The following is a 24,007-nucleotide window of genomic DNA, read 5'->3' on the forward strand; positions in this document are numbered from 1 at the left end:
TGTCTTGGGCCCGGTCTTATTCAACATCTTTATCAACGACTTGGATGATGGACTCAAGGGCATCCTGATCAAATTTGCAGATGACACCAAACTGGGAGGGGTGGCTAACACCCCAGAGGACAGGATCACACTTCAAAACAACCTTGACAGATTAGAGAACTGGGCCAAAACAAACAAGATGAATTTTAACAGGGAGAAATGTAAAATATTGCACTTGGGCAAAAAAAATGAGAGGCACAAATGCAAGATGGGTGACACCTGGCTTGAGAGCAGTACATGTGAAAAGGATCTAGGAGTCTTGGTTGACCACAAACTTGACATGAGCCAACAGTGTGACGCGGCAGCTAAAAAAGCCAATGCAATTCTGGGCTGCACCAATAGGAGTATAGCATCTAGATCAAGGGAAGTAATAGTGCCACTGTATTCTGCTCTGGTCAGACCTCTGGTCAGACCTCACCAGTTCTGGGCACCACAGTTCAAGAAGGACACTGACAAACTGGAACGTGTCCAGAGGAGGGCAACCAAAATGGTCAAAGGCCTGGCAACGATGCCTTCTGAGGAACGGCTAAGGGAGCTGGGCATGTTTAGCCTGGAGAAGAGGAGGTTAAGGGGTGATATGATAGCCATGATCAAATATATAAAAGGATGTCACATAGAGGAGGGAGAAAGGTTGTTTTCTGCTGCTCCAGAGAAGCGGACACGGAGCAATGGATCCAAACTACAAGAAAGAAGATTCCACCTAAACATTAGGAAGAACTTCCTGACAGTAAGAGCTGTTTGACAGTGGAATTTGCTGCCAAGGAGTGTGGTGGAGTCTCCTTCTTTGGAGGTCTTTAAGCAGAGGCTTGACAACCATATGTCAGGAGTGCTCTGATGGTGTTTCCTGCTTGGCAGGGGGTTGGACTCGATGGCCCTTGTGGTCTCTTCCAACTCTATGATTCTATGATTCTATGAAATACCTTGATATGGTGAAGATTAGAATTTCCAGGCATTACGATAGTAGAATTATATGCCCCCTCCCCTCTGCCTTAATATTTAGAAACTCTCCTGTATGATATAAAGGAGATTCTGATTATCTGGAAGAATAAGTGGGACACATAGCCCCCAAAATTTGTGTTTACTGTCAATGTAGCTGAGCTGTGGCCTTTACAGCTGTTGAGGTGCTGGTGCACTGCTGTGATTCTTTTGAAAAGTGAGCTTGTAAGAAAAAAAATCGCCTTTACCTTGAAGATTAACAAAGGCCTGAAAACTGTACAGTTCCATTGAAGCTTCTGTACATTTGGGCAGCCGGGGTCTGTTGCAGGGAGGTGCAAGTTCCTGACTCCGAGCCAAGACATAACAGCCTGCAGGAATATTTTTAGGCCTAGATAAATAGGTTCAGAGGAGCTGAACTGCACCAAGGAAGATGTAGCAAGGTTGAGGGTAAATCACAAGTGTTAGTAATATGAAGGCGGCTCCATAGGAATAGAGTATTTTAACGCTGGAGAGACAACTGCTTGGAACACTCATTGCGTGTTGAGTCACAGTAGCCCCCCAATAATTCACACTTCACACATCAATTTTTGTTTAAGGTTTTTGGCATAATTTTGGCCACAACTTTATTCAAATACAAAAATGTGAGTGGTTGCTTAGGCATTGGTTATGACTATCTGTCCTTGCCCTCAGGGACAGAGCTGGCCTTCCGGACACCAGCGGAAGCCAGCGTGGGAAACAAGTATTGGGTGAGAAATAAAGCTGGGCACCAGACCATTACTTCTCACCCTCATGTTCCTGTGGGGCTTGCACGGCCCAAGTCCGACTCCGGGGACAAGGACGAAAGAATGGCAAGCCCCTGGATTTCCTTTAACGGAATTCCCATTCGCATCATTTGGAGGGGTAGGCACTTACCCCTCCAAGCACCAATTAAACCAATGCCTAACCGCCAACCTTACAAGTTGTGACGATTTGCTACGCAGTAGGCAAAAACCAAATGGCACCAGCCAATCAGCCAGATGGCAAAATTCCTACCAGGCCCTCGCACCAAGGCGAACGACCCCATGACAGGCATAGCAAGGTCAAGCAATCCTTCAATACCCCCCTTAAACAAGGGAGGGAGGGCGGGTGATCCGATGCAAAACGGCCAAGAGGCCGTGCCAGCGTCTGGCCCCTGTATATATAGACTCTGACCCCTCCTCCGAATTGGCAAGAATCAAAACACCCCAGCAACCCAGTTTAACCATTTAAATGGTCGGGATTCAACTAAATTTGCCTAGTCACTGGAGGGTGGCCTGTTCCCAACCGCAACACGTGCTCTCTGCTAGGGAGAACACGCTTTGCGTGTTGAGTCACAGTAGCCCCCCAATAATTCACACTTCACACATCAATTTTTGTTTAAGGTTTTTGGCATAATTTTGGCCACAACTTTATTCAAATACAAAAATGTGAGTGGTTGCTTAGGCATTGGTTATGACTATCTGTCCTTGCCCTCAGGGACAGAGCTGGCCTTCCGGACACCAGCGGAAGCCAGCGTGGGAAACAAGTATTGGGTGAGAAATAAAGCTGGGCACCAGACCATTACTTCTCACCCTCATGTTCCTGTGGGGCTTGCACGGCCCAAGTCCGACTCCGGGGACAAGGACGAAAGAATGGCAAGCCCCTGGATTTCCTTTAACGGAATTCCCATTCGCATCATTTGGAGGGGTAGGCACTTACCCCTCCAAGCACCAATTAAACCAATGCCTAACCGCCATGGAGCCCTCAGCTCACCGCCAAACCACTCACAGCCCCAACCAAGACCTCAGCTTGGTCACCACCGCACCAATCCAAGCCTCATTCCCTGAAGCGGAAAGGTGCATGCCATCAGCTCGGAAAAAGGATGGCCTCTCAAAAAGAATCTCGGGGTGGGAAATTGCATCGCCACCCAGCTCCAAAACTTTTTTGACCACAGCAGAATTGATGCGTTTTCTGGCCCTTTCAGTGGCAGCCGGGCAACGACTGCACTTCCAAACGCAGCGTTGCAAAAGCTTTGACCAAAAAATTTTCGCTGTCGGCACCATTGCACGCAGCGTCTCCAGGTCACCCAAAATTGCAGCACGTAGTGACAAACAGTCCATGGGCACCAGGTCGTTCTCACCAAGCTGCACCACAATAGCAGGTGGCGGCCCCTCCAAGAGCAACTGCCTCCGGATACTTGGCAGGAACTCCGACCAGCGCATCCCACGTCTGGACAGCCAAGACAAGCGAATATGTGGAGGAAAGCCAAAATCTGGACCCAATCCAGATTGCCGTGCTGCGACGCCAGCCCAATGGACGATACTGTGCCCCACAATCCAAACACGGGTCACCGCTAAACCTGATAAATAAGATAAAACAAGCAAAAATTGTAAGACACCAATAATGTTAACGAACATAATCTTTGAATGCATTCGATTTCAACGACCTGTATTTTATTTCCACTGCCTTATTAACATGCTTTCCGGCCTTCTTGGTGGTACGTTTGTCTAGGCATTGGTTCCCGACTAGCTGCACCTGACCTCAGCAGGGCAGCACTGACGACTGGGCCCCACCATATCGTCAGTACCAGCAAACATTGTGGGGGAGCAATGAATCCCAAGGCAATCGCATCCCGCCAGGTGTCGTTCCCCATAGGGGAAAGATGCACCCCATCTGCCCTAAAGAGGGCAATAGCCTTGAAGAAAATTAGGAGGGTGCAATATTACAGAACCACCTAAAGCAAAGACCTATTTTATTTTATTTGTTATTTTATTTACTTTATTTATTTTATTCTATTATCCACCGCCTTATTAACATGCTTTCAGGCCTGCTCGGTGGTAGTTTGTCTAGGCATTGGTTCCCGACTAGCTGCACCTGACCTCAGCAGGGCAGCACTGACGACTGGGCCCCACCATATCGTCAGTTCCAGTAAACAGCATGGGGGAGCAATGAACCAGGATCAGACTCAAGCTCACCCCAAATGCTCCCAGGGACTCTTGCATGGCCTTACCCCTCAAAAGGGGTCGACAAAAGCATGGCGAATCCTTGGATTCCCTTAATGGAACATCTTTGCGCATTGGAGGGGACAGGTGCTCCAACCCCCCCTCCAGACCACCTTGAACCAATGCCTTAAATTATTTTGAGTCCAGGGAGAGCTGCCATCAACTCAATCCAAGCCCTCTTGCATGCAGGAATGCAAACTTATGCTGGAGGAAGACAGCAAACATTCTCGCCCAGCTGTACCACCAGCACTGCGGGAGGACCTGCACAGGTCACACTCGACCGCACCAAAGGAAGGATCTCCTCCCAAAGCATTCCCCATCTGGACATCCAGTATATGTTCACATGGGCAGGAAGACTGAGATGGCGCCCCAGTCCAAACTCGTCAACATGCTTGCCAGCCTAGTGTACAATGCTGTGGCTCAAATGTGCACAGCTGCTCCTATGAAAAAAGGAAGTAACAGACAAGCATCAGCACAGACATCATTGTGACACTTCCTGATATAACCCTTGTCAGCGTCAGACTTCCAATGACCCGTATTCACAATCCTGTCTACTGACAGGCCCCCAGTGTGCAGCCTTTGCAGCAGCACCTAATCGTAAGGAATGAGGAGTGTACAGCGGTAAGCAAGCCGCAGGCTGTAATAACTGGTCCACGACGTAAGCACATTGATGCCGGGCTAACAGGAACCCATTTTCATGCACTGGAGCGGGCCAGCCCCCAGGGAATAAAAAGCCAAATATTCTGTTATCCATAACCGGGCAAGGGCCCTCCTCACCTGTGGCGGGAAGCCTGATTGTGGCACTCCTGCCCACTAAGTCTGTTTTAGAGTTACCAACTCTAATGACAAGCTCCAAAGGATAAGGAAAAGTCCTGAAGCAATAAGCCTCCAGACTTTCAGCCCCGTGCTGGCTCCAACAACCATTTCCCCAACCCTCAGTGCGAAAATGCAATGGACTCCTGAAAGTAGTCTCACCTTGATCTTTAACCCGCAGACAAGTTTTAACTTGTTGCAGATACTGCATAGGTAAAAATTGACCGACTTCCTGCCCACTGTCCTATGAGGTTGGAGCCTATTCCAACCTTCCAAGGCCCTGCGCACTGCAAACTTTATACAAGGGTCTCTGAAAAATAAAGCTTCAATGTAACAGACATTGCAGCGGACTGAATTCGGATAGTTATAACCGCATGCCCAATCTGCAGCAGGTGGACCAAATACTGCAGGATCTGCTCAGAGGATGGGGGCCAATTCTTCTGAATGGCCGAGAACTGCCAGCTTAAGGCTAAGAAATCCATCCAGGCCTTCCCATAAGAGGTAAAAGCAGAAGGGGAAATGGAAGCTGCCGCTCTCTGAAATTACTAATTGTTGTCAAAATGCCACAGGTCTGGAAAAGTCTGGCAATAGCTGAGTCTGGAGCCCAGGATCTGAAGCGCTTCATCTGAAAATCGAATAGTGTCAGCGTAATTTGGAGAGTAGAAAGCACAATATTAAACCTTAAGTGGCGCAGCTCGAAAGCATGAGCGGAGGGGCAGAGACTGTGCTACAGCATGAGGACTGTTTTGCCAAGACACTCACCACTGCCTGGTTATCAGACCAAAAGCAGATCCGATGGTCACTGAACTCCTCGGGCCACGTGAACTGCTACTACAATGGGGAAAACTCAAGAAAAGTTATGTCACATGATTGCCTCACCACACCAGGCTTGAGGCCATAGCTTTGCACACCAGCAGCCCTTGAAATAAAACCAAAGGGCAAAGATCCAGCAGCACCAGCATGAACCTGAAAATCCCTGAGCGGGTTCAAGGTATCCTGCCATGGCGAACTACTATTGCATACATTCAGGAATTGCTACCATCGCCTGATATCTGCCTTCACCACACTTGGTAGGCATACACAGAGGTAAGGGGACCTCTGTCAGCATCGCCCTTGAGCCAGTGCCACCAACTGGACTCATCCACTTCAGCCCCAACTGGGCTAGGCGAGCTGGGTAGCACTTCCAGAGACCACCTTCTGCACAGGAACAGGTCAAAGTGCTGTGGACTCACAGCTTAGAGTTGTGAGCACCGGATTCACTCCAACAAAAGGACAGTCGTCGCACAGCAGAGTACAGCAGAGTCTAGCAGAGTATATAAACAACTCGGAGAGCAGCTCTGTAGAATATCTTCTTTATTCTATCTACAACTATACAAACTATATACAGAGCTTAATAGGTCTAAGTATAAATAAATGCTGCACTGCACTGAGTGTCTGCAGCTGCCCTTAGCAGCAACCTTATCTCTACACATGATCTCTAACACTCAGTCTCTCTCCCTCTCCGACACTGACTGAGTGACTGACTTGGTGCTGGAGCAGAATAAGTAGAGACCAGAACACGCCTCCTCCTCTCTGGAGAATCAGCAGACTCCTCAGGAGATTCTTGGATATGGGAGGGGTGAAATCTAGGCAGCCTGGCCTAGTGGGAAGATTAGTTAAGTGACCCAGCAAGATCGGATCTGGTGAAGCATCACTTGCTACAGAGGAAGTATTACAAATTAACTTCCTTCAAGGCAGACAGCTTCTCCATAGCCAAGTGGTATGTTTTAGCAACGATATCCAACTGGATCCCTAAAAATGGGAATATGGGCAAAAGGTATTGAGCTATTGCTTGCCAGCTTCCAGCCCCCGCTTGGGCAGGGGGCATCTTGTGCTGCCATCATGATATGTAAATTTACAGGGCCGATGCTGGCCAGAACCCCTAAAGAAGTCCCAACCAAGCTGCCGCCAAGCCAGCTTCCTTTTCAGACACACACTCTGTGCAATGCAAAAAACACACTCCGTGCAGTGCACACACTCTCCATGCAATGCAACTACACACTCCGTGCAATGCAAAAAAGCACGCTCTGTGCAATGCAACTACACACTCCGTGCAATGCACACACAAACCCTCCGTGCAATGCAACTACACACCCCGTGCAATGCAAAACACACTCCCTGCAATGCACACACCCTTCGTGCAATGCAACTACACTCCATGCAATGCAACTACACACTCCGTGCACTGCACACCCTCTGTTCAATGCAACTACATATTCTGTGCAATGCACACACACTCCGTGCAATGCAAAAACAAAACAAAACAACACACTCTGTGCAATACAACTACACCCTCCATGCAATGCAGCTACACACTCCCTGCAATGCACACACCCTTCATGCAATGCAACTACACTCCATGCAATGCAACTACACACTCCGTGCACTGCACACCCTCTGTTCAATGAGACAACAAACTCCGTGCAATGCAACTACACCCTCCGTGCAATGCAACTACACACTCCGTGCAATGCACACACACCCTCCATGCAATGCACACACCCTCCGTGCAATGCAACTGCAAATCTCCTAGCAATGCAATGCAATTGCAGCCCGTGCAGCGCCGTGCTCTGCAACGCACGCAAAGGTGCTTTCTCCCAGTTGCATATTGCAAACATGGCGCCCGTTACATCCCTCGCAGTGAGGTAACCACCAAAAGGACTTAAGTGTCCAGGTAGAGCAATGGGGGAGCATGCAGCTGTCCCATACAGGGACCAATCCTGCAACCTAGGCATTACCGGCACTATCCGCTGACCCAGTGAAACCAATGCTTCATGGACCACATGGGGACACTATTGAGGCCGGAAACGCTTCCAGGCCATCGAATTCTAGGGCAAAGCCCTAGGGTCACCTGCTAGGCCAGGCATAAATGTTTCCAGTGAAATAGCAGAGTTGAGGTAGCCCACAGCTTGTCCAGGTACCCCTGCTTGCCCTTTTAGAGGGAAGCACCCCTTCAAGAAACCCAAAGTTCTTTTATCACAAATGGGCCGAACTACCCAGCAACAGAATAGCCCAAAAGCAGCAGTTTGTTTTGTTTTGTTATAACAATGGCTAAGAGGGGTATATGAACCCTGTCTCCCAGGTCCTAGTCCTACACTTTAGCCACTAAGCCACAATGGCTCATCTCTAAAATGGCAGTCGCCACTATCAGGGCAAAACAAACTTAAAGAAAATAAACTTGTTCAGAAACAGCATAGTTCAAGAGCATATACAGAGTGCTCATAGTCCTTGGAGGCACAGGGAGCCATAAAGCCAACCTTCGGGGATACTATAAACGAAAGTGATACCAGCTAAGCTGGGAACAGCCCTGACTAGCCCCACAATTTCAACAAGAGAAATGGGGGAAACCTTTTTGCGAAAGAAAGCCCCTAACGGGGGCTCTCTCCCTATTGGGAAAGGCAAGCCACAGATACAGGGAGAATCTTCCTACGGGGTAGGGTAAGGGGTGGGGTGGGAAATTGAACAGGAAAAGGGGGGAATTAAATTATTTAAGGGACTAGAGAGGATTAAAAAGAAGGGGAAAATAAAGAAATAAAGAAATGTAACCAGACAATGAGAAGATTGTCCAAGTGCTCCATGTGATCCGATGCAAAACGGCCAAGAGGCCGTGCCAGCGTCTGGCCCCTGTATATATAGACTCTGACCCCTCCTCCGAATTGGCAAGAATCAAAACACCCCAGCAACCCAGTTTAACCATTTAAATGGTCGGGATTCAACTAAATTTGCCTAGTCACTGGAGGGTGGCCTGTTCCCAACCGCAACACGTGCTCTCTGCTAGGGAGAACACGCTTTACCTGAGGCAACTCTACTCCAAGGATGCCGCAAGGGACTTAATAGGTATGAATAGTGAAAGGAATAGGGCCTGCCTGGTGTGAATCATATACTCAGTAATCAAAGGGATTGCTTGCAAACCATTGCCTTGTCAGCAGCACTATTTAGTCATAGTAAATTGTGTGTGTGTAACTATGAAACACATCAGCATAAAAGAAATAACAGGAATAAAAAAGGAATGTGCTGAAAGAGCAAAGCATTTCATTTTACTGATCTGTTAGTGTCTCCTAAATGCATGACTACAAATCTACCCTCAAGAGATCAGTGGTGTGTGGTGAAATTTTTCATAGGGGACAGTTAGGGCCACAGGCACCAGCTTGCGAGGGTGATTCAGGGAGGGCGATATCCTAACATCCCACGTTTGGGCACCACGCCTCCCTCCCTAATCTGGGCAGAAGCTCCCTGGGCTTTGGGAAGTAGGCACCAGGGCTCTGACAAGATGCTAGAGCCCTGCTGCCTCATTCTCAAAGCCAGGTGGGCTTTGGGAAGGTGGCCAGAGGGCTCTTGCACCCCATCAGAGCATCACACCTCCCTCCTTAAGCTGGGCAGGAGCTTCCTGGACTTTGGGAAGGAGGCACCAAGATTTAATAGTCTAATTTACTGAGAATATTTGGGAGACCAGCCTAGTCCCCCTAGTCCACTGATTGCATGCCACTGCCAGATACACACACACACACTTCTTCTTGATTTGCTCACTTTCTGTAGGTGGGGAGCTTGCATCTTTTGTTGTTTGCTTGAGTTGTGCGTTCTTTTCCTTCTAATGTTAACTGCCTCGTGAACCATTTCTGATAGAGGGGCAGAAAATAAAAATAAACAAATGAAATAGTGAGTTGTTTTGCAAAGCTTCTTGTAGGGCATCCTTACAACGCTTCAACTGTCTCTTCACTGCTGCCGGAACCCCATTGGTGTAGAACTCCTATTGCTGGGGTCACAGTTTCCCAGAAGTTACTGAGAGGAGATTACTTTCCCTTCTTCCTCACTCTAGAACAGGCATAGGCAACCTCGGCCCGCCAGATGTTTTGGGACTACAATTCCTATCATCCCTGACCACTGGTCCTGTTAGCTAGGGATCATGGGAGTTGTAGTCCCAAAACATCTGGTGGGCTGAGGTTGCCTATGCCTGCTCTAGAAGCTAGCAATTCCATTGCAGTAGTTGCAGTAGTTCTCAGAAATCACCTTCCACACCTATAGCTAAACGTAGTGGGGGTTCAGGGGGTACTTGAGGATATGCAGCACCCGCACCTCTTTTTGTTGTTGTTAAAAAGTGTGGCATTTACTGTAAAAACTTCATGGTATCTACTGGCACCTGTTTTTCTAGGAAAAAGCACTGGCTAAATATATAGATGCAGGAAAGAGGCCACGCCTCCTGGCCCCACCTGCAACATCACACCTCTTGAGCCCTAGGTATCTGTGAAGAAAGGAAGATGCTTTCAACAGTATATATGAAGACTTGCCCATTACAGACATCACACACCATGCCTAGACGTCATGGGGAAAGAGAGCACATCGTCAGGGATGGGGCCAGGAATGAGGCTGTGGTTGTATAAATCTCCCAGGCTCTTGTTCAGTGCACGGGGCATTGCTTGACAAAGAGCAGTCTCATTTCCCACACAGTTTTATGATTTTATTTTTAATCGTTCTTTAGCAGCTGAGCAGCCTTCCTCTGTCCCGCATGGCCGTTAGTAGCTCTCCTTTAAAAATACCTGCAAGGCTCTCTTTCTCTCCCCACCTGCACCCCACTGCTGCCTTTCCCCAAGTAGCGCTTCACTGTTTGTGAATGTTTTCTGTATATTTGGTGCAGCACATATTTAAGAAGCTCTGCAAAAATCTCTGTAAATGGCTGTTTCTTTTAGCCTCTTTCTGTTGTTTCTCTCTGTAGTAACCCAGATGTGTCAGCATGGCTACAAGATAAGATAATAGTAGGATTTTGTGAAAGGTGAGCAAATTGCCTATTCTGTCAGTTCCCTGTGACTTAGAACACCCCAGGAAAATAGGAGGGAAAAGCTTTGCTGGGAAAAAACAGCAAAACAGGTGAGCCATTTGGAGGCTTCCAGGTTAAAGAACAATTTGAAAGAGGGATGGTTGTTACCCAAAATTATAGACTGTGGGTTGTTATAGCCATCGGGTTTTTGGAAACATGGAAATACTCTTGACTTCCACTTACCATGTGCAATACAAAAGGCCTTTCTTCTTTCTGTTGCCGCTTAGTCACCAGCAAGGATTGTTGTACTGCCTTGGGAGGTCCCTGCTAAAATTTATTTGAGGGCCTTGTGAATGAGTACCCAAATAAAAGCCTGACATTATTATCCACAAAAGGGTAAATAGTCCTGCATGACAAAAAGCATCTGCGCTCTTGCAGCTGTTTTGAAAAGAGAAACAGCTACTTTTCACAATTTCAGCAACATCTTCTATGTTAATCACGTACATTCTTTGAAGGCTGTGTGATGTTCATACTCTGTCTCTCTCTCTCTCTCTCTCTCTCTCTCTCTGTGTGTGTGTGTGTGTGTGTACACAGTGAGACACTCACACAAGAAACAAAAAGGGAAACAGGCTTTTTATTATTTCATTTATGTAAAATCTTGATACCTTGTCTTACCATCCATTAGGCTCCAAGAGGTGTCCGAATGCCAGTTGGCATCCATCTGTCTCAGGAGACAATGGAGGAATGAGCCTTTGGGAGTGAAGTCACACCGTTGGAGCCTGCTGTGGCTGTAGAGACCAGTACGGAAGAGACGTGTTTTGTTGCAGCTGGGGCAGATGAAGGCTTTTAATTGTGCTGCTGCAGATGTACCATGATGGCAGTATGAAACAGATCAACTGTAAACCGTGTTAAAAACAAGCAATCCACGGCAGAAGCTTTCGTTCTGTTTGTTTTCCTGCTGTAACAATGTTCTCTCTCCCAGGGGCAGAGCTAGGTGCCCCGGCACCTGGAGTGGCACACATGCCGTGCACCCAGGGGTGGGGCGATCCGCCCTCAGGGCCTATCGGCGCAGCTGCGTGATCCTCCCCAGGGGCCGATCTCGGTGCGGCGCCGCGATCCTCCCCCACAGCGAGCCGGGGGAAGGGGGAGAGCTGCAGCTTTGCTGCTCACCGGGCTTGGGGGAGTCGCAGGTGGGGGGGCACGCCAAATGTCAACCCCTTCAGGATGACACCCGGTGGCACCCTGCACCCCCTTCCTACACCCCTGCTCTCTCCAGGCATTACATTTGTGCAGGGAGAACGAGGTGTGTGTGCAAAGGGGCCTGCAGAATAGGAGAGAGGAGGAGGAAGTGTGGAAATAGGGGAGACAGAGACAGATGTGATACATAAAGCAGAGGCATTAGGTTTTCTTGAAGTCTGGGTGATAAATCAACGTGTCTTGTAAAACAGCATTCGGTGAGCACCACAAAGTCCTATGCTAGTTTGATGATATGTCTTTTTTTCTTGAGTGGAGAGTTAGGAAGGAAAACAGTACCAAATTTTTTACCTACACAGCAGCTTCTATGCACAAAGAAAATTGTTTATTTATTAAATTGGTATACCGCCTTTCACCCAAGGTTTATTTCTGTTAAAGCCTCTTGTCTTAGAACTGATTTTTCCTTCCAGTGTTGACATGTGTTTATTTTCCTTCTTCTTTTCAGATATCACAGTGAGTTTACTGTCCTTAGTTGTCACAGCATGTGGACTTGCTTTGTTTGGGGTGTCTCTGTTTGTGTCCTGGAAGCTGTGTTGGGTTCCTTGGCGAGAACGTGGCCTGCCTGGAAACAAAGACAAGCAGGAGTCCCTGAACTATACAGACACAGAGACCAATGACCACGAGTATAGCGAGGATTACTTGGGACAACCTACCACCTATCCCGACTCTTCCATGAAGATTAGCCACACATCCCCTGACATCCCTTTGGACGCTAAGGCAGGAACCAAGGAAAACTGTGTGCATAATGTTCGGATGCATCGACAGATCACGGAGCCAACTCCTTCTGCACGGTCAGTAGCTCCAGCAAGGAACAGAGTTGCCCCCAAAGTAAAAAAGCTTTACTGTGCCAAAAAGTATCCCTTATCTAACAGGCTCCTTGGTCACCAAGGACTGCACAGGCGGAGGTTTGTGTTTGCTTTATCAAGTGCAGGAGCAGGATTCTTGATGGGGAAGGAAGAAGGCACCGGAGACTAATTTAGAGATAGCATTCCTGATCATGGGAGAGATGGGCAACCCTTGCCTTCATTCACCAGTTCCCATGATCCTGAGAGGGGCCTCATGAATAAAAGTACACTCTAAATACTTTTGAGTAAAGTCCTGGTTGTAATCGGGACAAAGGAGCCAGCAAACCGGTGTGGCTGGAGGATCAAACATAAAAGGCCAGAGGAAAGGGGAAGCCAAGGAAGAAAGGACCACTACAGTTTACTGTGTTCAGAGTGGGAATTGGGAGAAGGAACCAAGGGGATCACTTCATTTTCTCCAACCCCCTGAGGCTTGCCTGACCACCTTCCTCACACTGGGTCACAAATCAGCATCCTGTGTGAAGCAAGGGAGACAGAGTCTCTTGGGTACCCCTTGACACTTTGCGGCTGTGGGTCAGTAAGTGTGTTGGTCTGCATTAGTATAGCTAGTGCTTCAGAAGATTGAAAACATCCCAAAGGATTGCACATCAGTAAGTTGTCCACACTACGCCATCCAATTTCTTGCTGCTTGGCACCTCCTCTACCTCCTTTTTACAAAAAGGGGAGGGTAAATGCATTTCAGGGTGTTTTCATAATGTGGGTAAAAGTCTGTAATTTCAATACAATTTTAGAACTTGTGAAATCATCCATCACACCTTTCTTCCTTGTATACAGTTTTGGCTACAACTTGGGACTCAGCTATACAGCTGGAAATAAAACATTTTAAGTGTGTTTTAAGTGCAATACACAATGTGACACTAGATGGTGATGGTGAGCCTTATGGAAAATTCAATGTACTGTCTTTTTAAAAACGCTTTAAAAAGTAGCATTTTCAGAACAGTTTTTATATGTGTGTAGATTCCACCTTGATCTGAAAAGTGTTATAGATGTTTGGTTTGAGAAATCTATACAAACATTCTGACTCACCTGTTAGTTGTAAGCTTCTATACCATCATTACTTACGTTATTTTACTTGTATCAAAAAAATCCTATTCTCAATAAAAATAAAAAAAATAGCTGAGCATTCTGACTAAGCATTTCCTCTAAATAACAGGAACAGTTAAGCTTTTAGTCATATTGCAGAGAATTAGCGAGTCAGACTTGAACGGCATGTACTTTTGCAAATGTTGCAGTAGCAGCCGGACGCTTGCAGGCAACCTATAGAAAGAGCCCCCCCACATTTTTTGCTATTTTATGAGCTAGACGTAATTGCCAGGTTATTGAAATTCTATAGTAACTGAAGGGCTGCCTCAATTTAATCTTGCAAAGTACGTTCATTTTCACTTACCTCTGCAGCTGTGGGTGCTGATATAGCCCTGCAAAGAATTCAACAAAAATAGAACAGGTTAACAAAACACTTGCAAGAGTTTGAAATAGGAAGTGCTAGGTATTAGCCACAGCTTTGGTGGAGTGGGTGGGAGGTGAAATCACCAAGGGGGAAGACTGACTGAACAAAACTGCGTGAAGAGGAGTGTATGTAAAATATGGGAGAGCTAATGATGGCGGGGCAGAGTCAGCATAAAAAACTGCTGAACTGTGTCAGATCTATGGCTAGCCCAGCGCGGCTCAGTCTTGTTGACTGTGTCCAACCACCTCACAAGCAAGACATGATGAAGATAGCTTTCCTCTTCAGTTTGCCCCATCATGTGGTAAACAAAGGTATATTATCTCTCCAAACACATGGGGTGAAATTCCACATTGTGCTGATATACATGATCTGCAAAAGCATTTCAGCTTGCAGGATGGAATGACCTCCCTCTCCTCCCCGGAACACTGTCTGGAGTTTTTTTCCTGACCTCCCTCCTGAGCCAGTTTTAAGAGGCAGATGGGGAGAGGAGAAGGGGAATCCCAGTTGTGCAAGCAGAAGTTCTTGCACAGGGCTTCTGCCAATGGGGCACCTTAGGCGGTCAGTTTTTTATTATCATAATGAATAGTAATTATTACACTCATCTACCATAAACTTGTCCCCGCCTTTCGAAAGCTATTAGTATCGTGGCTATACCACATCTTATGGTAATGAAAACCATAAGGTGCATTGAGTAGATAAATGTGTACTTGTTTATACTGCTGTGCACAGTGGTACCTTGGTACTTGAACAGCTTAGCTCCCAAACAAATTGGCTCCCACGCCTTGATAGTTTAATGGTTTTGGGAGTCAAATGGACTCCTGGAACGGATTAAGTTCGAGAACCAAGGTACCACTGTATTTGGGGAGTAGCAAGGCACTTTTGACCTCTGGCGAGATTTAGAACAGATGAATGACCTATATAGGTGGAGCAACTGGAAGAACAGAACACAGCAGCAGCATAGTCAGAAACTGAGTGTGAAAGCTGTGGTATCCACATAATTGTGGAAGGGATCAAGGATGAATTAGATTAATATTTGATCGAGAGGCAATGTAAAATTTGCTTGCAGCTAGGTTACAGTGAGAGGAACCATCAAAGGGCAGCGGAAATTTGAAAGGGTGGAAAGCACCACCAACCTCTTACCTGTTGCCCAGGTGATGCAGGTGATTGGAAAGAGAGGATGCAGTCAAGTTAGAAGCATGATTGGTAAGAAGTCCACAACGACTGATACGAGTTGCATGGATGAGCGCTGTGCTAGGGAAACGATATCAAAAACGTTCTTAATTGTCCAAAATCATGATTTCAGCTTTCGTTTTTTTTTAATTATATATTTTTATTTCCTTTAACACTGTAGAGATGCTGTAATCCCACCTGTCTAATCAAGTCTGTTTTGTTGTTTTTATTCAAGGCATAATTCGTTCCGAAGGCAGCTCAATCTCTCAAACCCAGACTTCAACATCCAGCAGATCCAAAAGCAAGAGCAGCTGACAGGGATTGGGCGCATCAAGCCTGAGCTGTATAAACAAAGATCGGTGGACACAGATGATGGGAGGAGGAACAATAGCAAATCTTGTGGGAAGCTCAACTTTATTGTGAAATACGATTGTGACTTGGAGCAACTGATAGTGAAGATTCACAAAGCTGTCAACCTGCCAGCAAAGGACTTCTCTGGGACTTCAGACCCCTATGTCAAGATCTACTTACTTCCAGATAGGAAAACAAAACACCAGACTAAAGTGCATAGAAAGACCCTAAACCCAGTGTTTGATGAAGTTTTTTTATTTCCTGTTCCTTACAATGATTTGAGCACGAGGAAACTCCACTTCTCTGTATATGACTTTGACCGATTCTCCAGGCATGACTTGATTGGCCAAGTGATAGTGGATAATTTTTTAGAGTTGTCAGACTTTCCCAGGGAGTGTAATCTTTGGAAGGATATTGAATATGTCACCAATGTAAGTATGACACCCCCCTTTTTTATTTTGAGATTTTATTTTCTGCCTCTTTGCATTGTTGCCCAGTTTATCTGCTGTCAAAGTGGTTGAATTGTGATGAAAGTCACCCCTTATTGTATCTACCTGAAACTGACTTAGTCCAAAGACTACATTCTATATGGAGGAATTACTGTGGTGTTATATAAAAGCTTGTGCCTTTCCCCTGAATTTCATTCTTAAATATTATTTTCCTTGCTAATTTGATTTTCCATTGGCTTATATGATTTATCACAGAGAATTGATAACTTTTTAGAAATTGGTAAGCTCGTGTGTTCTATTCTGATAAAAATGTGCCTTACATTTTTCAGCTAAAATTCCAGAGTTACATTCCCAACCCCCATTGCTTTCCAAGAGGCATTCTGTAAGTGCAGTTTCATAGATACATTTCCATAATCTTTGGACAGCTCTGAAGACTTCACCAACCTAGGAGACTTTTTGCTCATTTGTTGTGCCAGGTACATGAACAGTAGAGCATGCTCGGGTTTTTCCTGATTAGTTCCGCTGAGAGAAACCAGCAGTGGTGTAGTGGATAAGTATTGCAGGGTAGCACACCTCCAGGTTGTTTGTCAGAACAGGAGCAATAATGTCATCAGCCTTAGCGATGTGGTAATTGGGGGATTTTCCTTGCTCTGGGAAGTGAATGAGGCAATAATGAAGCCTTCAGATTTGTATGATCGGTATAGAAAAAGTCACAGAAAGAGGAAATAACCAAGTAGAGGCTGGGTAGGCCTTTCCATTCCTTTCATAAGATCCCTACTTCATTCTTGCAGTAGTAGTTTTCTGCAAAATTGTCTGCATTTCTAATTAAAATGAAATGGCTGCATTTCAGCTAGCTGGGGATTTGTTATTGAGGCCCGGTGTGTTTTACAAGCTGAATCCATGCAGCCTGAAATAGATCAATGGCACTTGCTTGCAGGAAACTGCGCAGCAGAGCAGCAATGCTGATCCTAATAAATTGTATTTAGGGATAAGGGAGAAATTTGATTCAGTTCGCATTTAAAGGTGAACCTACGTAATTTGCTCCCTCCGAAACAATAGGTGAATTGAAGCACAGCCATTGCGTTTTAAACTCTGCTTGGGAGCATGGAGATTGGGAACATGATGAGCTCCTCCCTTTAAAATTTACTACTACACCACTGGGTAACCACACATTTATCTCTTGACTGTGGAGTTGTAGAAAAATATAATATTTATTCATTATTACTTACTTCAACAGTTTATATACCTCTTAACACCGTAGTCTTAAACTTCGCCTGATAGCATTTTGGCAGCTGGTGCAAACTTTTAAACCTTGGCGTTATATGCTGGTAGTATTCTGACCCCACCAGCTGTCTAGCCCAGGCTTCCTCAAACTCAGCCCTCCAGACGTTTTGAGGCTACAATTCCCATCATCCCTGACCACTGGTCCTGCTAGCTAGGGATCATGGGAGTTGTAGGCCGAAAACATCTTCTAGAGGGCCGAGCTTGAGGAAGCCTGGTCTAGCCACAGCATTTTGTGAGGCTTTCATCTACTGCACTCTCCTTATAGTTTTCCTCTCCTCTCTTTACAAAGTATTGCACCAGCAGCTGTCTCATGAGGTTATCCACAAACAAGAGGAAAGAAAAAAATTTTAGGATAACATTGGAGTTCTGCCATCCTCAGCTGTTGAAGGTCTCCTGCTTCCTTGCTGCCCCTCATGCATGGAACTGTCATCATAATTACACTTTTCCTACTTTCTGTCCTTGAAACCTACCTTTTCTGTGAAGCTGGGGAAGCCCGGCCAGATGGGTGGGGTATAAGTAATGATTTATTTATTTATTTATTTATTTATTTATTTGAAGCATCTATTCCTACTGTTGTTAAGCCTAAGGGAGCAATCGCAACCTCCCAAACCTATATTGCCACCACTGCATACAGCAGTCAGGGCAGAAACTGGATGGGGGGGGAGGTATTTTTATTACAGCAAACAGGCAGCAATCCATAGGCAATTACCCAATCATTAAGCAAAGATTCGGCAGCCATAATGCACAAAGTTAACTTCACATTAAATGAAATGATGCATTATGCACTAGATGAGAGACTTCTGGCTTCAGAGCATCAGTCTGTTTCTCTCTTAATATCCATGGCACTAATTCCACAATAGAAATAGTTATGGACCCTAAATTTTGAAACCTATAATCTCAGAAGGCCTCTAAGAGGCAGACATTTCTTCTTAACCATTACAGGGCAGTTAACAATTTCACCAGCAGTAAAAACAACAAAACCAGATCCTTGCTGGTGAAAGCTGTATCATTGGATGCTACTGTGTCCATTTTATTTATTGTTTTATTTATTAAATTTATATACCGCCCTTCATCAGAGTATCTCAAGGCAATTCACACATAAAATACAAGATAAAAACCACAAGTAAATAATTTAACAAAAGCAACGAAACTGGTTTCACAAATCAGAAAGTAGTTAATTTCCTCCAAGATACTATAATCTTATGAAGTCCACACACATTTTTATCTGGATACTTTTCAGGCTAACAGCAGAGCATCCAAATTAGTTACATGCAAAGCAGAATTTCGGCACATCCGTACATTCCATACACATTCTTCATTTTGTTGTTCAGATGGAAATTGGTTGAAAGTGATTTAACTTCGGATACACTGCCATTGATCTATTATGCGGACCCTGGTTTGTACAAATTGATCAAGGGATTCTGGTATTTATTTTGATTGTGGGACATGCCCCCCCCCCCAAGTGCAAATGAGTCTCAGCAGGAGCCATAACCCAACTGGAAACTTCCTTGATGAAAAACTCAAGATTAATGACGTTTTTACAGCACACTGTTTTCAAATTAAGATATTACAGCTTTATAGCCTTTGAATATTTGCAAATGTGATTTGGGCACTAAAGTTATGGACAGCTAACAATATAAACCAAGAACTCTTGCATATTTTAGTTATCGTTTCCCTATGTTTCCCTGAGGTTGTTCTCAAACACTGTAAATGCAACCTCAACTCCTTGTTCTGTACCCTCCAAAGCAGCATAAAATTCATTCTATCAAATATGTGAAATCTTGCCAGAGTTCATGAACCTTTGAACTGAGCTGTGTGATAAGGAAAACAGAACTGATTTATTATAGAGGACAGAAAACAAAACACATTTTGACCATACTCCACTCTAAATCTTGGCTGTTTCAAACTTCAAAAGGAAATGTATTTTATGTATTTTGTCCCAAAACATATTTACCATATAACCAACTGCATTTTACTTCTGATTTGGGACTGGTGTTGGCATTATTTGGGTCAACACTTTCCAAGGGATTATTAACCACTTAAACATCTTCTCCCCCCCCCCCCAACCCTAGTCACCAGAAGGCAATGTAAATAGGCAAGCCTTGTCCTACCATGGAAAACTGAGGAGTTCCCATGAGGAGTTAGGCCCCCACGTCAATGCTTATATGATCTCACCATGGAGATTAGATGGATCCTTGCAATGCCCACAGGAAAAGACCGGCCACCCTGAGCCATTGTTACCCAAAAAAGGGGACTCTCTCAAGAGCAGCCCAGTAATAGGTAAAGGTAAAGGGACCCCTGACCATTAGGTTCAGTCATGGACAACTCTGGGGTTGCGGCGCTCATCTTGCTTTACTGGCCGAGGGAGCCAGCGTTTGTCCACGGACAGCTTCCGGGTCATGTGGCCAGCATGACTAAGCTTCTTCTGGTGAAACCAGAGCAGCTCACGGAAATGCTGTTTACCTTTCCGCTGCAGCGGTACCAATTTATCTACTTGCACTTTGATGTGCTTTCGAACTGCTAGGTTGGCAGGAGCATGGACCAAACAACGGGAGCTCACCTCGTCACGGGGATTCGAACCGCCAACCTTCTGATCGGCAAGCCCTAGGCTCTGTGGTTTAACCCACAGCGCCACCCACGTGGCCTCCAGCAAATAGCGCAGATAACTCTTGGAAGGTGTATGGTGCAGTTTTACTGCTGAAGCTAATCCAGCTTCACCCTAAATGCTCCCCAGAAGCATAGTCTGCCTGGGAGCTGTATGTATGTACACTCTCCTGAGCTCCTTAGAGGACAAACAGGTATCTAGGTGTAATTAATTAAACATAGTAAGCATGTCAAGGTAATCATAATCACAGAAAAATATTGGATTATCATTGTAATCAAACATTGGCAAAATCTTGAGTATAATTTTTTCCAGTTTATGTTTAGAATAAGTCCAGATGGAAGGACAAACCAGGATGCAGGGCTAAGGAGGAGTTTAGGAAATACAGAGGAATATGGGCAAACACATGGGAAAGTTGATTTGAATCATTGATGAAAATTGGTTTCTTCTCTTGCTGATTTGAAAATGTACTTGGTTTAAATCAAGCTACCCTACTCAGGAGCAGCAACAAAAACCTGCATGGAATTAATAGCTCCTAGTTCCGCAGCGTTATACCCTTATCCCTCTTCCGATCAAAGTAAAACTTTCCTACATTGTCTGCAGCAGATTATTATATCATTTCAAAGATTGCTCTAATTCGAGACAATATCATAATGTTGTCTGTGATTGCAAAAGATTATACCTAGAAGAAGAATCTGTCATTTCTCAGCGTATCTACTCTCATAAGCTGATAATGAGGAGGAAAACCAGTCTCTCTAACAAAAAAGAAAAGAAAAACCAGGAAAGATAACAGTCATTTCAATTCTAAGGTACTCCGCTTCTTAAGACATTTTATTTTTTTTTGTAGCTGAGAACATGTATTTGATGCAGCACAAAACAGGTACAGCAATCACTGAAAACTTGAAACATATCATTGACTAATCCAGCAGGCTGATCTACAAGCCATATGTGCGCTGAGATTTCTGAGTGGCTCCTGCCCTGAAATAGTTTCCCAGGACAAGCTGGACTCGGTATCATAGGGAAGTCATTTATCCAGCGATGCTTTGCGGGGAGGAGAGGAGCAATTTCTTCTGCTAGAAGAAATAAAGGGGAAAATATGAGGAGAAGGAAATGCATTCAGGCCCCTTGCAATTACCTAACTTGATTCTTTAATAATAATAAAATGCATTACGTCACAGACTTCTGACAAGCTCCTTCTCCTGTAGGACAGTTTTGTGAATTCAAATCTCCAGGGCCTGATGAGCTGCACCCAAGAGTATTAAAGGAGCTTTCAGGTGTAATCACAGAGCCTCTCTATAATCTTTTAGAATTATTGGAGAACAAGTGAGGGCCTTTCAGACTGGAGGCAGGCAAATGTTGACCTCATCTTCAAAAAAAAAAAAAAAAAGCTTTACATTAATACCAGAAAAGGTCATATAAAGGATCATTAAACAGTTGATATGTGAGCACTTAGAAACGATACTGTGATTACAAGTCATACCAGACGAATCACATTTCTTTCTTTTTGAAAGAAAGCTTAGTGGATCAGGGAAATGCAGTGGATGTAGTGTATCTTGATTTCGGTAAGACTTTGGACAAAGTTCCCCATGATATTCTTGTGGAGAAGCTAGTAAAAGGTGGGATAGACAAGGGAACTGTCAGGTGGATTTGTAGCTGGTGGACTGACTGAACCCAAAGGGTGTTCACTAATAATTCCTTGCTATTCTGTAAAAAAATGACAAATGGGGCGCCACAGGGTTCTGTCCTGGGCCCATTGTTGTTGACATATTATAAATGACTTGGATGAAAGAATTGAGGGTTGTTCATCAAATATGCAGATGACATAAAACTGGGAGGGTAACTACTGGCGCAGAAGACAGAATCGGGATTCAAGATGACCTTAACAGATTGGAGAACAGGGCCAAAACTAACAAAATGAATCTCAGTAGGGACAAAATATATAAGAAATAGATCTACACTAAATTATAGAATAGCAGTGAATAGAGCTACATATATGCAGAGCTACATACACGCAAGAATGAATTTCAATGAGGAAAGTGTAAGATTCTACACTTAGGTAGGAGTAACCAGCTGCACAAATATAAGATGAGGGACACCTGGCTTACCAGTAGTACATGTAAAATGGATCTAGGGGTTTTAGTAGACCACAAGCTTAACATGAGTCAACAGTGTGATGCAGCAGTGGGGGGGGGGGAGACTAATTCCATTCTAGCCTGCCTCAACAGAAGTATAGTGTCCAGATCAAGGGAACTAATAGTACTCCTCTATTCTGCCTTGGTCAGACCACACCTGGAGTATTGTGTCTACTTCTGGGTGCCACAATTTAAGAAGGATAATGACAAGCTGAAACACGTACAGAGGAGGGCAGCCAAGATTATTGAAGGTCTTGGAAACCAAGCCTTAGGAGAAATGGTTGAGGGAATTTGGTGTGTTTAGCCTGGAAAAGAGGAGACCGAGAGGCAATACAATAGCCATCTTCAAATATCTTAAGGGCTGCCACATGCATGATGGAGCAAGCTTGTTTTCTCCTGCTCCGGAGGATAGGACCCGAACCAGTGGCTTCAAGATACAAGAAAGGCGGTTCCAATTAAATATCAGGAAGAACTTTCTGATGGTAGGAGCTGTTCAACAGTGAACAGATTCTCTCAGAAGGTGGTAGACTCTCCTTCCTTGCAGGTTTTTAAGCAGAGGTTGGATGGCCATCTGTCATGGATGCTTTAGTTGAGATTCCTGAATTGCAGGGGGTTGACTAGACGATGTTCAAGGTCCTTTCTAACTCTACAATTCTATGATGCAATTATTTCTCTGTAAGAATTTTTGGAATCCCCAAAGGGAAATACGGGAATAATGCATGTAACCTAAAATCTGCAAAGCAAAGAAATCATGGGAATGTAATCCACTTTGTGTGTTTTTGCACCATTGAAGCTGTCCGTAGATCACTGTGCACTAAACTTTGCTGAATATGTGTCCTTGCCCCACTTTTCTGAGATGGCATGAACAGTTGGCAAGAGCAGTGTGAGGGCTGGCTGGAGGCTGTCCTCAGACCAATAATCAAGTGTCACATATGACATTTATTAATACTTTTAAGTTGCATCATTTTACCTGTCTGTATGGCCAGAGCAACCTTTTTCAATCCATCCTGGCTGGGACTGATGGCAGCTACATCTGGAAGGCTCCAGGTGGGTGGACTAGAGCCTCAGGAGTAGGTAGAAAAATCTGTCATATAGATGGCTTGCAGGGGTGGAAAGAAAGACATCTGGTTTTGGCATTCCTTCTTTAATCAAGTATGCAAGGAAGGTTAAACAAGGTCTTGGCCCTGTAGGTCTTGTTCAGATAAAAAAGTCTTGAGACTCAAGAGATGTAAATTTCACAAGGGGGGAAAAACCCTAACCACACAGAGAGAGAAAGGAATATAATTGCTCTTCACGCTCTGCACAGAAGAAACACTTTCTGTAGCACCTCGGCTGCTTCACTGCACTATCAGCTCCCCCCGCAAACAACCAACTTGTTTTACATTGTGCGATAATTCACATTTTCCAAGCCACCTTTCCAATTCTGGTTCCCATTTCTTTTTAGAAACTGACAGGTTTTAAAAATATGTTATGCTAGTTCCTGTTAAGTTGGAATTAAGTAATTTGTGCCTGGAGACAGGCGACAGCTTTCTCAAAGGGTTGAAGGTGGCATAAGCAAAGCATCAGGTCTCTCTGGTGCACACACCCAACGGAGCTGACAATAGGATTTATTGTATGGTTCAAGGAATCCAGCTGGTGCCCTCCAGCTGTTTTGGAATAGAGCTCCCATTATCCCCAGCCAGCACAATCAGAAGGTGGCCAAAGATGGTCCTTCAAAACTTTTGAAGGAAAAAAACCCCAATATAGATGGTATATTACACCGGTAAAAATGGCCAAAATGTATAGAACAGAATTGAAGATCTGTTGGAGATCTAAAGAAAAGGCTCCGGCAATGGCGGAGCTCCTCCGTTCGGGAGGAACTTGCTCCATGAAAAACA

At 45.0% G+C, this 24,007-nt stretch overlaps 1 protein-coding gene across 5 annotated transcripts in view; it reads left to right on the plus strand.

Moving 5' to 3' along the window:
• Positions 1-24,007, plus strand: part of SYT9 (synaptotagmin 9) — a 90,282-nt gene that overhangs the window by 35,385 nt on the left and 30,890 nt on the right. For all 5 annotated transcript variants that reach the window (XR_013988114.1, XR_013988115.1, XM_081012114.1 and 2 more), the window contains exons 2-3: positions 12,278-12,623; positions 15,548-16,094. Coding sequence is in view for 3 of the 5 variants with exons in the window: in XM_081012114.1 (XP_080868240.1) it covers positions 12,278-12,623; positions 15,548-16,094 (893 nt within the window). In the remaining 2 variants the exon portion in view is untranslated. The remainder of the gene's footprint in view (positions 1-12,277; positions 12,624-15,547; positions 16,095-24,007) is intronic.

Source organism: Podarcis pityusensis, assembly GCF_964106645.2.
Source record: "Podarcis pityusensis genome assembly, chromosome: 1".
NCBI classification, from domain to species: domain Eukaryota; kingdom Metazoa; phylum Chordata; class Lepidosauria; order Squamata; family Lacertidae; genus Podarcis; species Podarcis pityusensis.